At 44.1% G+C, this 17,154-nt stretch overlaps 1 protein-coding gene across 1 annotated transcript in view; it reads left to right on the top strand.

Moving 5' to 3' along the window:
* The first annotated feature begins 14,899 nt into the window (after positions 1-14,899).
* FBXW4 (F-box and WD repeat domain containing 4) overlaps positions 14,900-17,154 on the top strand; it is a 153,463-nt gene continuing 151,208 nt past the window's right edge. The window contains exon 1 of the mRNA XM_018565029.1: positions 14,900-15,335. Coding sequence (XP_018420531.1) covers positions 15,145-15,335 — 191 coding nt within the window. The 5' untranslated portion in view covers positions 14,900-15,144. The remainder of the gene's footprint in view (positions 15,336-17,154) is intronic.

Raw genomic sequence — 17,154 nt, 5'->3', positions numbered from 1 at the left:
GGGTACTGCTGCACAGTTTGGGATCAACAGTCTATATTCATAGGTTTCTGAGACCTATTTGTAGCTGTCGTTGCATCTCTGACAGTGCAACTAAACAAAACATTTCATTTACCACCCCTGAATCAAATCCTCCTTCATTTGTGTCTCAGACGCTTTCCCATCCCAGACACTGCAGCTCACTTTTGGAGGGTTTCAGGAACAGAGGCAGTGCTGTTAATCCAGAAAGCAGTGGGTGGGTGTAAGGTGTTATCACGTACTTGGTGAGAGACCAACAAATGAGGAGGCTTCTCTTGCTTCTCGCGTCCTACACCCTCTGGAAATGGGAACAGAGTGTGAGAGGACGGCGAGTAGCACGAGTGCCACTGGTGGCATCAGGCACTCGTGCAGGAAATGTCCAGGAGCGGATCAGCCAAATCAGGAAGCAGAAGAGTAGTCAAGGATAGCTAAGGATCAGAACCAGCTGGGCAGCAAAGGTACAGAATTAGCAGGCAACAAGCAAATCCAGGAAACAGGCAGAGGACAGGGGCAGGCAGCAAGCAAGAAGAGTCCAAACAATCTGGGACAAGAATGTACATGGGGAATCCAATAGAGCAACGGGCACAGGAACACAGCTGAAAGACCATCAGCACAGTGACAAGGGCAGGCTTGTTTAAATAGATCAACTCATCAAGGTTTGAAGGACGTTTGCGTGCCTTTGCGTTTGTTTCCGGTTGTGGGCACATGCGCACAATACCGTGTTTCCGAGCTGTTCTAAACATGGTCATTGACTTTACCTTATAGGTGTGGCCAGGAGCTAATTGACAAAGTACTGGATTGTGAATCAGCAATGGCAATTTTGATAGCCAAACCCTCTGCAATAGCTTACCATTCCACTAAAGTTCAAGCAGTCACTGCCTATATAAGAGTAGCAACTCTGATCTGAATTCAGGAGCTGTGCAGCATTGTTACCACACTGTCACCGGGAGCTCCATTAGGTGAACGTGACTGGCAGGCACAATAGGTTTTTGTAGGACTTTGCAGGGGGACAAAGAGAAAACTGTAAGTGTAGTACATTTTTTTATTTGAGGCAAGATCTATTACAAGAAGAATAGGTGTCTATCTATAGTGACAGATATTCTGGGAACTGCTTAAATTATTCAACAGTACAGAGGCTTGTCACCTGTGCAATAGGGCAACCACTGTCTGGTCTTTTTATAGTGAGCCGCTGTGTGCACTGTCCAGGACAAGACAAGTATGGACGTTACAATCATTGTTCTTTTGATGTAGCACAGTGCAAAGCCAACACTTCGTTAAGTACTTGGCAGGTGCTTCAGACAAGTGGGGGGAGTAAGGTGCATTGAGTGTCCCACTTTGATGCCAATGTTTATTAGGTCTGAGCTTCTCATTCTGAGGATGGATCAGGAGAGTTTAAAGCAAACCCATCATGGGAGAAATAAGTAAATGGAAACTGCTGACCTCCACCGGAAAAAAGCTACTTGCCTGGCTCTCGCCTCCATCCATAAAGGTCATTACTTTCTGAGTCACTAAACCAAAACAAATATGAGATGTGTAAAAGCCACATACTTGTTCTGAGTCAGCCTATACATTATTATAACTTTGTTTTAACAAACTGCAACAATGATCTGCAGCCAGGACAGTAAAAATGAATACTGATTGGTTGCTGTAGCACACTTTCTGCTGGTATTTTTGGCCTTATTTAATAAGACTAAGTACAATCTGCAATGAGTAGGTAATGAAAACACAGCAATGTTTTAACCTCTAACATTTTAAACAGAACTACATGAATTTCCACATCAACATAACAAGCTATATGCTCAGAGCATGGCAGAGGGGAAAAATAGGTGGTCGGCCAACATATATTTCACTTTTTTTTTCTAGTGGAATTGTATTACAAAATACTTTAAGGGTGTAGCTACATTTCTAGGCCTTACAGTTTTAAAACATTTTGAAAGGAAATAGTTCTTAGTTTCACAGCCAGCCTATAGCAACAGCTGTGAGAGTACTTATTCCTTCAGAATGATCTTTCAAGCAGACACCTGAAAAATAAATGCACCAGGATAGACACATTACTTCATTTAAAAGTCCCCCAGATGTAAAAGTATATGAAATGGAATGCAAGGCATGCAAGTCGCAATCTATCTCATGGTGGTATGAAAATTCTTTAAGATAAACTTGTGGGGGCAGCAGGCCTGCTATACTGTTCTAGTAGTTAAATTCTTGGCATTATCTTTAATTATGTGTTATGAAGGCTTGCAATAAAAATATGGTAAGCATTACAGAGTTTGTGAAGACTAATTTAAACTGGAGAAAATGAGGGGCATATCCAAGAAAAGCAGATGACTGTTTGCCCCCTGTTTATTTTAAGCTCGCAGACAAGATAGTTAAAGCATAGCATCATTAGTAGCCAGTAGCATTCTGAAAAAGAGCCGACTTTTCATGACAATGGCCAGACGGTGGGCTGCGGATTTAACTGAGACTGTCTAAGTGGAGGTGTTGTCCTTAGTATCTGCTGTAGCATCCAGCACATGGTGTAGTTTGCTTTCTTACATGAACTAGAACATGAAGGATAGACTTAATCCTTTTTACTGCCACCGTTGCAAGGGTTACATTGGAATAGAATTGCTTGCAGCAGGCCGACTCAGTAACCCTTGCAGCAAGTGCATTCCTTTAAGCCCACGGTCTGTACAGTGACTATGAACTTATAGCAAAGTGGTACCCTGGACTCAGCCAATTCATGAATGGTTGTGATCGTTGGCTGAGAAGCTGCTGATCACAGCCATTCATAAAAATGTGGGTGCCCCCTCCTTCCCACCACTGTCTGCACTCTACTGTGTACCCTACCACTGTCCTCCCACTGTCTGCTCTTGTTCCTGTTCCTTCCTCTGCTGTGTGCCCTCATCACTGCCCTCTGTTCCCCAGTCTATGGCCTCTGATCATTAGTTAATGCCCTCTGATCCACAGTCTGTGCCCTCTGATCACCAGTCTATGCCCTCTGATCCCTAGTCTGTGCCCTCTGAACCCCAGTCTCTGCCCTCTGATCACCAGTCTATGTCCTCTGATCACCAGTCTATGCACTCTGTGGTGTGAAGGGGGAAATGAAGACTGAGGTGAAGGGGGAACTCTGATGTGAAAGGGGGGGGGGCAACTAGGATTTGAAAGAGGGGCTCCTGATGTGAAGGGGTGCTACTGATGCAAAGGGAGAGTCTGATGTGAAGGGGGAGGGATCTTGATTTAAAGGGGCCACTTTGATGTAAAGGGGGAAACCCACATTTTTGTGTGTTTGCATGGAATTCCCCCTAAAATTTATGACATTTTAGACTGGGATACCTCGAGATTTTGCATACTTTTAGAGGGTGCCGTGACTAAGAAAAAAAGGTTCAGAAATGCTGATTTAGACAATATTTTCTTTTTAACAAGTAAAGTTTTTATTCATTTTAATGCATAAAGAAACAGAACAAAGCAAACTAGATAAAACAAGCTGGTACATTTACAAATCAAGCCAAACATTCATTAACGCTAGGTACAGTAAAATACATATCACAAGAAAATCTACAAGATCAATGTGCAAAGAGGTGACAGGTGAAGTAGTAGAAGTGGAGGTAACGTGGCAACCCATGAAATAGCAGTAGAATTAAATAATATTGAGTAAGGGGTAGAAGGAAAAATGGGGCAGGGGGAATGGGGAGGCAGAAAAAAGGGGAGGTAGGAATATTTACATATGTACATATAAGGAGCAACACTGTATGTGTTCATTACAAAAGCAGGTTACGCTGCCTGTAGACCATCCAGGGGTAGGCAATCTTGGCAATCCAACTGAACTACAAGTCCTATGCAGTGGCGGAACTACCACCATAGCGACCGATGTGGTCACTATGGGGCCCGCGGCAGTGTGTCATCCTGTCAGTTTCAGGATGGCAGCGGTTCTGTGCGTGGCCGAGCAGAGGATCGGTAAGTATCATTGATATTTGCCGGTCCCTCGTGTGCAGAGCAAACACTGGAGTGATTGTCTGCTGGGGACTGTAAATAACTGGGGACACATAGTACTATGTGTACTCTCCTTGTCGCACTCCTTACCGATATGTCCCTTGTAGTGGGGGGTGCTCGCAGTGACCGCGGATGGCGCCGCGAATGTCAGCAAAATTGTAGAAATGTCACCAGCACACCAGTCCTATTAAGATAGCAAAAGCTTCATTTATTGAAGTTTTTTTGTCATATGACCAAACAAGCGCTTTCGGGACCGCGCAGGGTCCCAAAAGTGCTAAAGCCTGATGAAGGGACCCTGCGCGGTCCCGAAAACGCAGCGTTTGGTCATATGACATAGTACTATGTGTCCCCAGTTATGAATGAACAGGTTGCGATTTATATCACATCCTGTTCATTCATGAATTTCTCAATGGGGAGAAGCAGTCAGTACAGAGGCTCCTCCCCATTCAGAAACTGCTGATAGTAAATATTTTACTATCAGCAGATTCTGAATGAATGGGAAGCCTCTGTACTGAGTGCTCTCCATTCACTGAGTGCTGGGGCTGCAGAAAAATAAATTGTGTCCTCAATGTCTTTTTCTATTTCAAAAGTGAAATGTCAGGGGGCTGTTTAGACCCCTAATATTTACCTGAAGCCGCCCTAACAGTAAAATAATCATAATAAATAATTAAGAAATAAATTAAAAATGTGCAAATAACATTTTTTTAAAAGCACAACCCCCCTCCCCCACACACATAGCATACACGCGCACCATATTGCGGTGTATGCCAGGCACATGCGCTGCAGTGCGTTGGTAGAACACATCTTAGTGCATGATTTTTTTTATTTTGTAAAAAAACATTCATTCAACTGTGGCAGCACGAGGCAAATCTTTGTGACGCATTGCCGTGCATTGCGTTGTAATGAAATATACGCCTGTATCATTTTATAACAACACAAACACCAACACAACACAAAAACGATTTTTAACGTATTTATTCTTTTTTTTTTAAATCCCCCTTTCCTCAGCCTCCCATTGGTGTGGCAGTATTAAAGTAAAGTGTTAGGCGTCATTCAGGCCCCATTCACACCAGGGTGGAAGAGTTTCACCATGGTTTCCGAGCGATTTTTGAAAGATAATTTTTGTGTTTTTAGTCGCATTTCAGCGCTGAAACGCAATTAAAAATGCTCAAAAACGTGCTGATCAGCGCATTTTAATTTAAATCCATATGGAAAACATGCTGATCAGCACGTAAAAAGTAGCTCAGGGAGCATTTTGGGCCGCAGGTGGTTCGGATCACATGGAGCCACACGATTGACTGAACAGTCCCCATAAGAATGTGTAGTCTGGTCCCATGTGACATTGTAAGCCTCTGACAGCCATAAACAAAACTCTCAGTGACAGAAGCATGATGGGCTTCGTAGTTTTATCACAGCTGGAATGCCAAGGTCTCCTGTCACAGGGCAGCCGTGCCGGTCCAAGCCGCGCCAGGCACAGTGGATCTCGGGACCGGCAACGGCAGTGATAACTGCTGCTAATACAAGCAATCGGGTGTCTCTAAAGACGCCCGATTGCTTGAATGTAAAGCTCCCGGCTGACCAGGAAGCTACTTGTCCGGCTCCAGCGTCCTCTCGTCACAGACCAGAGGATGAGCAGATTTTTCAAGCCCTCTAAATATCTGTAATAATCATGAAAATGGTAGACTTGTGCGCCGTCAAAAAATTTGTTCTGTTTCGTTTCGGAATATCCGTTATTTCGTATTTCGTAATTCGTAACTGAACTCAATTCGGATTCGGATTCGAATTTTCGTTAGTGGCGGTTATATTTTCGTAACTTTACGAACATTTGTTATGATGAATGTAACTATGATGTAACTATGAAGTTAAAAAGCAAAATACCTTTGTTAATATTGGAGTGGTAGTTGTTTTTTTATCCGAAATACGAATTCCGTTAACGGATTCCGTATTCCGAATTCCGTATGTCGGACTTTAAAAAAAACTACCATCAACTCCAATATAAATGTACTTTGCTTTTTACCTTCAATATAACGAATGTTCGTAATGGAACGAAAATACGTCAACGGAATTTCGTATTTCCTGCCTGTATTTGTAATGCAACTCTCAGCAGCAGAAGAGAACCTCTGATTGGTCGACCAAAACGAAATACGAATTCCGTTAACGGATTCCGTATTCCGAATTCCGTATGTCGGACTTTAAAAAAAACTACCATCAACTCCAATATAAATGTACTTTGCTTTTTACCTTCAATATAACGAATGTTCGTAATGGAACGAAAATACGTCAACGGAATTTCGTATTTCCTGCCTGTATTTGTAATGCAACTCTCAGCAGCAGAAGAGAACCTCTGATTGGTCGACCAAAACGAAATACGAATTCCGTTAACGGATTCCGTATTCCGAATTCCGTATGTCGGACTTTAAAAAAAACTACCATCAACTCCAATATAAATGTACTTTGCTTTTTACCTTCAATATAACGAATGTTCGTAATGGAACGAAAATACGTCAACGGAATTTCGTATTTCCTGCCTGTATTTGTAATGCAACTCTCAGCAGCAGAAGAGAACCTCTGATTGGTCGACCAAAACGAAATACGAATTCCGTTAACGGATTCCGTATTCCGAATTCCGTATGTCGGACTTTAAAAAAAACTACCATCAACTCCAATATAAATGTACTTTGCTTTTTACCTTCAATATAACGAATGTTCGTAATGGAACGAAAATACGTCAACGGAATTTCGTATTTCGGATATAATTCGGAAACTGCCATTCGGATTTCGGATGCTCCGAAATTCGGAATTTCAGGAAAATTCGTACGAATTTCGATTCGTAACGAAACGAATCGCACATGTCTAGAAAATGGAGAGTTACTTGTGTTTTTCAGACTCTCCCATTGAAATCTATAAACCCAAAAACACGCATCTGCCTGAAAAAAGCTTGTGTACTTTTTCAAGCGACAAAACACTCAGGTGTGGACAGATGCCATTGAAAATAATGGGATTCCTTATTTTGAGCACTGTTCTACTGCGGGAAAATGCTCAAGGTGTGAGTGAGGGCTAAACGTGTTTCGCTTTTTACTCTCCAATGCTTGTACTGAAATATTTCAGTATAAGATACATATGGATTATAATAACTTTAATAACTTTAAGTAGCTCATCAATAAAAAAAAAAAACCTAAAGCCATTAGAATGACATCAATGTTAACTTGTCATATTTTGTTCTGTTACAATAAAATATTTACAGCATACACACTTTTAATAAACTGCTCCCTGAACATAAATAGACAAAAAAAAGTACAGAGTTCAGTCCCTTAAGAAATATCGCAGCCCTTGGAATATGCATGTTTTATTGTCTGCATTCCTTTGTTATGATCTACATGTCCTTGTGTGCTACTCCTGTCACTGAATACGGTCCTAAATTATAAAATAAATACCCTCCAAAGGTTCCATAAAACACAACAGGGTAGCTTTTGCCTGTCTAAGTCAATAGAAGACAATGATGATTTTTATACTTTATTATTTTTTTTACTGGTTTGCTTTTTACAACAGTAAAATTTACAGCACGATTAACACAAAAGGCATATGCTTCATGCTTGACATCCTGTATTACATTTTACTGACCTGTAATATTAATCCTAAGTGGTGGAGAGACAAGCGATCCCTGGGTAACTGAAATGGACAATACACAGAAATCAGAATATGTCAGACGTGATCGTTTTGTTAAATGTGAGCTTCATATGACAATGGGTAACAAGAGAAGCAATCAGTTTTTGCCTTGATGTTTTTAATAAGCTGACATTGCCTGTATATGTAAAGGTTTAAAAGTGGTAAAAGGCATTAGAAAGGGGTCTGATACTTCTAAGTGACCCAGCTAATGATCTGGACGGATTATGTAGTGCATGGGTGTAAGTGCTCCGTAGATACATTTTATAATTTGGGGAACAAATTAGGGAACTGGAGCAAAACTGTGCATCCCAACCATCAGGGCAGGTTCACACCATTTTCCGGACCAGGTCTGGTCTGGAAAAATGGAGTGAACCTGACTGCGGTTCCAGTGCATTCCAAGCCAGACAAAATGAGACATGCAGTATTTTTCTGGTCTGGTCTGGAACGGACTGCGCTGGTGTGAACAGAGGCCAGAAATAGTTTAGGGATACATTAGGATGCATTTTGGGTCCAGAAACAATCTGGTCTGGTCTGGAGATGATCAGGATGTAGTGTGAATGGGCCCTTAGAGCTTCTCTTAAGATCTGCTGAACAGGGGCACCTGATGGGGGCTCTGGGTGCTCACAGACATTACAACTATCCATACAATTCTATTGATATCAGTAGACAATAATCATCTAGATAAGAGGTAACGAAGAGAAAGGATCACCAATCTAGAGTACCACCTTTCTCTCATTTACTAATTGTCCATAGTTTTGGTGGTTGTTCCTGATGTATTTTGGCCTGCAAGACCTGTGTAGCAGTTTTTATTCACTCAAGAGGGTTCCAATAGGATCTCATTATAACTGCAAGTTATAGGTCTACAGGCCGTCTTCCTTCATTTTATGTACTTGGATCTGAAGATTTACAAGGTTATTCACAAACGGGTGAAGAGTTTGGAGAAGTGAACAATCTAGGACAACATAGCTGAACTGGAAAGTAAGCTGAATCCAAATCAGCGATGTTGTCCTAGATTGTTCACTTCTCCTGCCTTCTCCAAACTCTTCACCATTTTAGTGAATAACCCTGTTCAACATTCGTGCACCTGATATACTTTTCTTTAATGATCATCTAGGCAGCCACCAAATGCTAATGAGGGATCAACCCAAAAGTGCTGTGTTACCAGGAACCAAAACCTTATTCTCATCAACTCCGCTGATGAATTCATGCAGTGGTGTATAGTGAAATGTCTTGTCCCTTTTCTCCACAGAAAACACAATAAACACTGATTAGTTATACATACTTTCCAACATGCTGGAGAGCCTGTCTGTGTATATAAACAACTCGCTCCCTTTTGTTCTGTACTCTGATGATCCTGGAACCAGCCTGCTGGGGATGCCGCATCACTTTGCTGCCTCTGACACATAGAAAGCCTGATGTAAAAAACATTCCTCATAAACCACCAATCAGATTTAAACTTGTACTGAGAGTTTGAATATGATTGAGGATACAGAAAGCAAAGGGAGGGGAAGTTACACACCACAGGCTTTGGGAAAAGTGCTCCTACTGGCCCTCTAAAGGGCTGTGGTTGTTTTCTCTACAGATCACACAGAATTCAGATAAAGGTACATTGAGTAAATATTCAAACAAAATGCTACATTCCTGGCACAAACATTTTTATTTGAATAGTCACAAAATAGCCAAACAAGATATACCCTGTTTCCCCGAAAATAAGACCTACCCCGAAAATAAGACCTAGTACTATTTTTGGGAATTGCTAAAATATAAGACCTACCCCGAAAATAAGACCTAGTTGTGACCATTCCCAGGGCCGGTGGTGGCATAAGGGGGAACTTGAAGAGCCGCGGGAGAGAATCAGCGGTGCCAACGAAGCCAGCGCTAGGGAAGCGAGGCGGCACCAAAGGGAGGAGAGCCGCATTAGCCGATGCCTCCTCTATAGCGCCGGCTCCTGTCACAGGCAGAGTGATACCAAATGCACTCCGCCTTTTATCAAATATATATATATATATATATAAAACATATAGCTATGTTTTGTTTGTTTTTCTGGTATTGCAAGAAAAGAACCCACAACATTTTTAAAGCCTTTGTTTGTAAATAACCTTTTAGATAGACTACTTCTCCACGTAAAAATGAACGACTACTATGGTTGCAGCTTTCCTTATGATGGCTGTCAAGATAGTCAGGCCTGAAACTGACCTTTTGTCCATGTAATGCCTAAAGTGACACTAAACTAAAGAAGTTCAATCTTAAAAAAACATTCAAGTACCTTAACTAGTAACAAAAATGTATCTTATTTGTGTATCACTCGGCTGTAGATCCTCAAATCATCTCTGAATTGGTGCTGACACTGTCCTTCCTTCTGGAGAGGGGCTACTTTTGTTCCCCATGGTCCCTGTGTGTGTTGTAAAGTAGTCACAGCTCCAAGCTCGCTCCTGTGATGGACTACAATCTCAATACGAAATAGTAAACTAAACATGAGATTGTAGTCCATCATGGGAGTGAGCTTGGAGCGGTGGCTACACTCCAATCATTAGATTCTACCTGGAACAATAGAATGAATCAGTGGTTGAACACCATGCGAAATTCAGCCAAGAAGCAGTAAAGAAGATTGCCTGGCTGTATAAGGCTACAAAAGTAGTCGCAGAATACAGGGTCACCTTGTGGTTGTCTCCTTAATTATTTTCCTATCTCTGATTCTGCCCTCTATTGACGTGAGCAGCAAATTCCTTTGCATGTATAGACTGAAAAGAGGCAAGCCTAGTAAATGTCTCGAGAGCCTATGCTGGAGATCTATGCGGATGTGATCTCGGTATATGCGTTCTGCACATCTCAGTAGGGCAGGGCGCTGCGAGTGTGTGTTGGAATGCATATGCACTATGCAGTAAAAATTACCATCAGTATTGCATCGAAAGGCTTTGCAGGATGGGGATAATAACAGCCAACAGCATGTATCAGGGATGCACCGATATATTGGCCAAAAATTGGACTTTTGGCTGAATGCCGAAAGTGCCATTTTCCTGCCGACACATCCCAGGTTTCTTTCCTCCCCGCTGGGCGCTGCTCTGTGTTCCAGCGGGGAGGAGAGAAAGTGACAGCCGGCTGAGCGCTGCGGGAGGAGAGCGCTGTGAGCGGCCGGCGTCTCTCCTCCGACACCGCTCAGCCGCCAATCACAGTCCGGCAGAGCGGTGTGGGGGCGGGGACAGCGCTGTCACAGGAGGCTGAGCTCTCCTCCCTGCTCCCCTCCTGTGTCAGCATATCAGAGAGGAGAGCGGGTACAAACGCTCAACGATCAGTGTTCATTGAGTGTTTGTAGATAATTGAGGACATACTGTAGCATGTTGACTATATCCTCAATTATGAATGAATGGGAAGTGAGCTAAATCACCTCCTGTTCATTCATGATTGTGGATATAGTAAACATACCATGTCCACAAGTTATGAATGAACAGGAACACTCAGTATAGAGGATTATTGTTCATTGACAACAGGGGATACAGAAAAAGAGCTTGAGCACTCTAGGCTTTCTTTGCATTTTCTTCTTTTATCATTTCTTAAAGCCCAATTCTGGTCAGTCACCATTCCTATCTCAGTTGGAACTCATCAACCTCATGAAATCCACATAATACTAAAATTCCACTTTCAGAACATCACAAACTATAATTCTAGTATATTTGTACCTTTGACCTTCCCACTGCGTCGCTGGTTCAATAGCTATCTATGCACATCTGTAGAAGGGCTTTTCAGCTGCAGCACTTCATGTCTTCCAGATGTCCAGGACTACAAATCCCATGATTCCTGCACGCGTCTTCTGAACTGGAGGACCGCGGCATTGGTGTCAAATGAGAGGTGGAGCTGTAACATGGCAGGCGCCCACCTCACCTAGTGAGGTGGCACTGCACTCTCATGAAATAGCAATAAACAAATATTTGTTTTATTTGGTGCTTTTTCGGTGCCAAACCACAAAAGATCAAAACCTTTATGTAAAAAAATATACATTTATTTGATATCTTGTATAAAACATTACATGCAAAATGTATCTTCCCCATATGAAGTATGGTTGTCTTCATAATACATAGAATACCTCCTGGGCCTTTCACATTGACACACACAAGAGTTCTTTAATGTCGCAGATATGCTATATTAGGGATGTCCCGATACCCCTTTTTTAAGACCAAGTACTTCTCCTCATGTACTTGCCGATACTAATTACCTTTTTCTTAAAGGGACAGGTGACATTTAAAAAAAAACAATAGACTAATGATTTTAGGCCAATTTGTTTATGATTATATAGAACTTTAATTTAAGACGGTTTTAGAACAATAAAACATTTAACCCATTCATGTTTCCCACCGCGATCGTGTGGGATCGCCCAGGCAGTATTGCGGCGGGAAACCGCGCAATCTGCCTGACGCGACTGGGGTGCCATTATTTTCTAATGGCACCCCAGTCGTGCCAGGCAGATTGTGCGGTTTCCCGCCGCAATACCGCCCTGCCTGTGCGGTTGCACACGATCGCGGTTGAAAACACTGTGCGTTTATTCTAATGCAGATGATGGGGACAGCGGGGCTGGTTTCCATATTTTTCAATTTTTATTTACTTTGTAAACATTTTTAATTTTCATTTATTTTTACTTTATTGTCTTTTTATTTAGTTACATTTTTGATCAGTTGTTATTTTTTTTACTTTATTTTATTATTTTTTACTTTTCCTAACTATTTTTTTTCACTTAATTGCTATCACACATGGGCTAAGAGACACCAAGAAGGGGAGGTGGGAACTCCCTGCTTAGGGTCCTGATAATGGCCGGTCGGGGGGACATGAGTTAGTACGTATCAGGACATTGAATCTCCTCCAAAGACCAGTGTAAATACTGAACCTGTATAGTCTCTTATTGTGACCAACGATCCATAGTCCCTGTCTCCATTACCCCTCAGCGGGAACGTCAGGCTCCTCAGACATTGGGACACACAGGGGCAGTAAGGGTGAGAAAAGATAACGAGTGTGATGTAGAGACCAGTCCTCAGGGCAGGAAATCACCTTTCCACATATAGATGGCAAGGACATAAGGCTAGTGCGCCACATGGGGAACAACACAGGGGCAGTAAGGGTGAGAAAAGATAACGAGTGTGATGTAGAGACCAGTCCTCAGGGCAGGAAATCACCTTTCCACATATAGATGGCAAGGACATAAGGCTAGTGCGCCACATGGGGAACAACACAGGGGCAGTAAGGGTGAGAAAAGATAACGAGTGTGATGTAGAGACCAGTCCTCAGGGCAGGAAATCACCTTTCCACATATAGATGGCAAGGACATAAGGCTAGTGCGCCACATGGGGAACAACACAGGGGCAGTAAGGGTGTAACGACCGCTTAGCTGGTTTACAGGGGCAGTAAGGGTGAGAAAAGATAACGAGTGTGATGTAGAGACCGGTCCTCAGGGCAGGAAATCACCTTTCCACATATAGGAGGCTGGGACTTCAAATAGTGTGCCACGGAACGGCTACATAGATGTTTGTTAGCCTTTTATTTTTTCTATGAGGGGGCTGTGACTTTTAAATGCACTTATTTGTTAAAGCTGAACTCCAGGATAAGCAAAGAGCATAATGTCTGAAATGAAGTGACATGTGTATTCTTACCTGAATCTTGGTGGGCTTTTTATTTCATTTATTTTCCCCTGGTGATCCTGCCTGTAACACACTTCCTGTCCAAGGATGACAACACTTGTATCTATGGAGGCACAGCGTTGTCACCCTAGGGCAACACTACAGAACATCTTCCCCTCTGCATAACACAGGAAGATGTGATCAGTAGTCCTCAAAGATAGCTGGGAACAATGGTAACTGATAAGTAGGGATGCACCAATACTAGTATCAGTGCTGATACCGAGTATTTGAGCAAGTACTCACCCAAGTGCTCCGATACTTACCCCGGATACCGGAACATCCGGTCAGTGCCACGAGGGAACATGGAGTCGGCTTCCAGGCCAATCAGGAAACCAGGCGGCAGGGAAATAACTCGCCGCCTGACTTCCTGATTGGCCCGGGAAGCTGGCTCCATGCTGATTAGCCGGGAAGCTGGTTTCCTGTCCAATCAGCATTGAGCCAGCCAAACAGTATGGAACCAGCTTCCCGGGCAATCAAGAAGCCAGGCGGCATGTCATTCCCATCCGGCTTCTTCATTGCCCGGGAAGCTGGCTCCATGCTAGCGGGTACGAGTACCGACACCCACACGGATGTGCAGTTCGGTTGAGCGTACGGCCGTGTACTCCCATAGAGAACAGGCTGCGCTGTACAATCAAACGCAGCACCTGTCTTTCCAGGGAGCGGCCGATACGGCCGTGCACGCCGCACAGATCTGTACGGGCCGGTTCTTTTCAGTGTGAATGAGGGTTTACATACAGTTTCAAGCTGAATACTAACCAAATGCAAGAGTCATGTGTATTCTTAGTGGAATGTTGGTGTGCTTCTCCCAGATCAGTGCAGTAACCGGGTGTAAAAAAAAAAGTGTAGCTGCCTCCATGTAGGAGCTTCCTGTAATAAAGACCAGTCACTGCTACTCTTTCCTTGTGCAGGGTGATTGGTCTTGTACCCGCCCCTTCCTGTAGTGGGTGGGCCTGCTGAGACCCTCCCACAGCTCTGCTTAGCACATGCTGATGTCACTGTTTACTTTAATATGGGGGTTTGCAAAGTCATTTGATTCACACAAAGTGGATTTATATCCTCTGTGGTTATTAAGAGATATATTTAAATGAAGGTTTTTGTGGCCGGAGCTCAGGTTGAAAGTACTCTGGGTATGTAACAAAAACAAAAAACTTACCCTTGCAGTGGGGCTACCCGTACATTACAAAGGTTCTTGGTCTCGCAGCTGGCGGCACTCACCTCTCTTCCCCTCCAGCTGTTGAATGTCCCTGGGTGTCCTCACATCTCATGCAAGTCTGTATTGGACGAGATGACTTACCGGACTTTAAACCACCAGAGTGGAGGGGGAGTGAGGATGAAGGGACAGGTCTAGGAGCCAGGCGGGATCAGGGTTTGGGTGAGTATATCTCTATTATTTTAGCTCCCTAGGCAAAATGAGCACTTAATATTTACATTGGAGGGGCAGTCGCATTGCAAGGGTGAACATTGCATGTGCCCGGAGTTCTTCTTTAACCCTTACAGTGCAGGGGTAGCTACACTGCAAATGTACGTTTTTTAATTCCTGGAGTTCCTCTTTAATAAGCACCTGCAAGGTTCAGCACCTCCTGAAGCTTGTGGAGAGCCTGCTAGTGAATTCTGAAGGTAAAGGGTTGAGTGCTGTGTGTTTGCAGTGCTGGAAATCAGGCCCCATCCGTCTGCCAGGCCTCTACTGTGCACAGTGCAGCAGCAGGAGCTCTCCTCCGTCACGTGACTCACTCGGGCCCTGCCATGGCTCCCAGCCCCAGCTACTAGTGACCCGGCCACCAACCATGGGAGAGAAGCCAGTACAGAGCCCACAGCACCTCCACACCCAAAAATGGGACCCGTCCTTCTTCTCCTGCCCGAGGAGATCCTCCTGCTCATCCTCTCCTACGTGGACCGCCAGTCACTGGGCCGGCTCGGGCAGGCGTGCAGAAAGCTCCGGCACTTCACCAGCCGGGACTCGGTGTGGAGGACGATAGCCAGGCGCAGCCTCAACACCGGCTTCCTGCAGCAGGGCGCAGACATGTGAGTTCTCCCCCCTCCTCCGCCGCCGCTCCTTCTCTTCTCCGGCCAGGCCGCGGCCTAAGCGCCGCCGCTGGGTCTACGTAAATTGCCTTGTTGCTAGGCTGTGCAGTTGCGGCGTTCGGCTCAGTTTACGTACGCAAAGTTCGTAAGTGTGCTATTCTCGAAGGCGTCTCTGCTCAGGCTCAGCAAGTGTTCTGGGACTAGAAGACTCAGCACTGCTCGTCTGTCAGTAGATGGCTGCTGAGGGTTTTTATTTACATCCATGTGTAATCACACAAAGCAGGATTCACACTCAACTTTTACATTGACCTGGTTACTATGTATGTACAACAGAAGTGTACAGTATAAACACTAAACAAAGTAGCAATGTAAAGTGTAAGTGAAGTCAAAATATTTTGTTTCATTTTAGATGGAGTAGAAAAGGGATAAAACACCTATCAAGTTATTTTTTTGTTGTTAGCTATGTCCCACTTCGAGATTTCCCTTTTACTTCCTGTTCTGGAGCTGTGACAGGAAGTAAAGGGGGCCGTACAGCTGCAGGTATCACAGGTGTTTGTGATTGGCCAGGAAGCCTGTACAGAGCAATGACAAGGGAGATCCGAATGCGTATGTAATTGCATGCCAAGCATGTGGCCAGGGACAGATGAGCAGCTCCGTATGCAGACAATTTGCACCCAGGGGCCATAAGGAAGCCTATACAAGGCAATGACAGACAACTGACACAAGTTGCTGCTGTCCACCTGTAACTGCACATCGAGTGGTCACATGCGGCTAGGGACAGATAAGTGGCCCCTGAACACAAACTGTGTGATAATAGTCACCGGGACAAATGGAGAATGTGATTCTCTATTGTGGGAATACAGACTAGTGATGGGCTCGGGCGTGTTCGCAGCTCCACGCGTCGAGCTTGCCAGGAAGCTGACAGTGCCGCAGCACCAATCACAGGTACTGAGACATTATCCCGGTCCGCAGCTGCAGAGATCGGGAAATGCCTCCGTGCCTGTGATTGGCGCTGTGAGCTTCCTGGCGGGCTCGGCACGTGGAGCTGCGAACACGCACGAGCCCATCACTAATACAGACAGCTTATAGGGCTTGTTCACATCATATCCAGGCCAGAGACATTTTTTTTATCTGGACCAAAAATGCATACACATTCACTCCAATGGGAAAAATTAGGTTAGTTCACACCATTGTGTTCAGTTCCAGAGTTTGAAACAAAAAAGTCCAGCATGCTGCATTTTTTTTGCTCTGGAAAACGTATGTAAACCAGAATGCACTGGAACCCGCTTAAAACCCAAGCAATCCAAATGAGAACATAAAAAGGTCACTGGAACGCATCAAAAATGCACAAACACGCATTTGCAGAAACACGTCTGGAGATGGTGGGAACAAGACTTCAAAGAAAAAATCTGCGCAAATTGTTTCTTAACCCTTCCAGTGGGGCTACCCCCCCGCACTGCAAAGGTTAAGTGTTCATTGTTGTCTAGGTGCAAAAAAAAAAAAAGTTATAAAAAGTTATACTCACCTGATCCTGGGAGCCGGCTTGTTCCTAGACCGGTTGCTGGAGCCTCACTCCCTCTCCGCTGGAGCAGTCTAAGGTCCCTGAGTCATTACATTCTATATACGCTGTATAGGACGTGAGGACGCCGAGGGATATACCATTGCTACTGCTGTGGAGGAAGAGACAGGCTTCAGGGACAGGAGAAGCTATTTTCTGCGTTTGCAGTGGAACGGAATGCTGGGAAAGTTTTGCCACGCGTCAGATCGCCCTGCGGGCGGGGGCGGGTGGAAGCAGTGCTATTGAATACAATGCACCGCC

The sequence above is a fragment of the Nanorana parkeri genome, unplaced genomic scaffold, assembly GCF_000935625.1.
Source record: "Nanorana parkeri isolate BGI_ZX_2015 unplaced genomic scaffold, ASM93562v1 scaffold807, whole genome shotgun sequence".
Taxonomy (NCBI): Eukaryota; Metazoa; Chordata; class Amphibia; order Anura; family Dicroglossidae; genus Nanorana; species Nanorana parkeri.
This window is presented reverse-complemented; position numbering and strand designations above follow the sequence as displayed.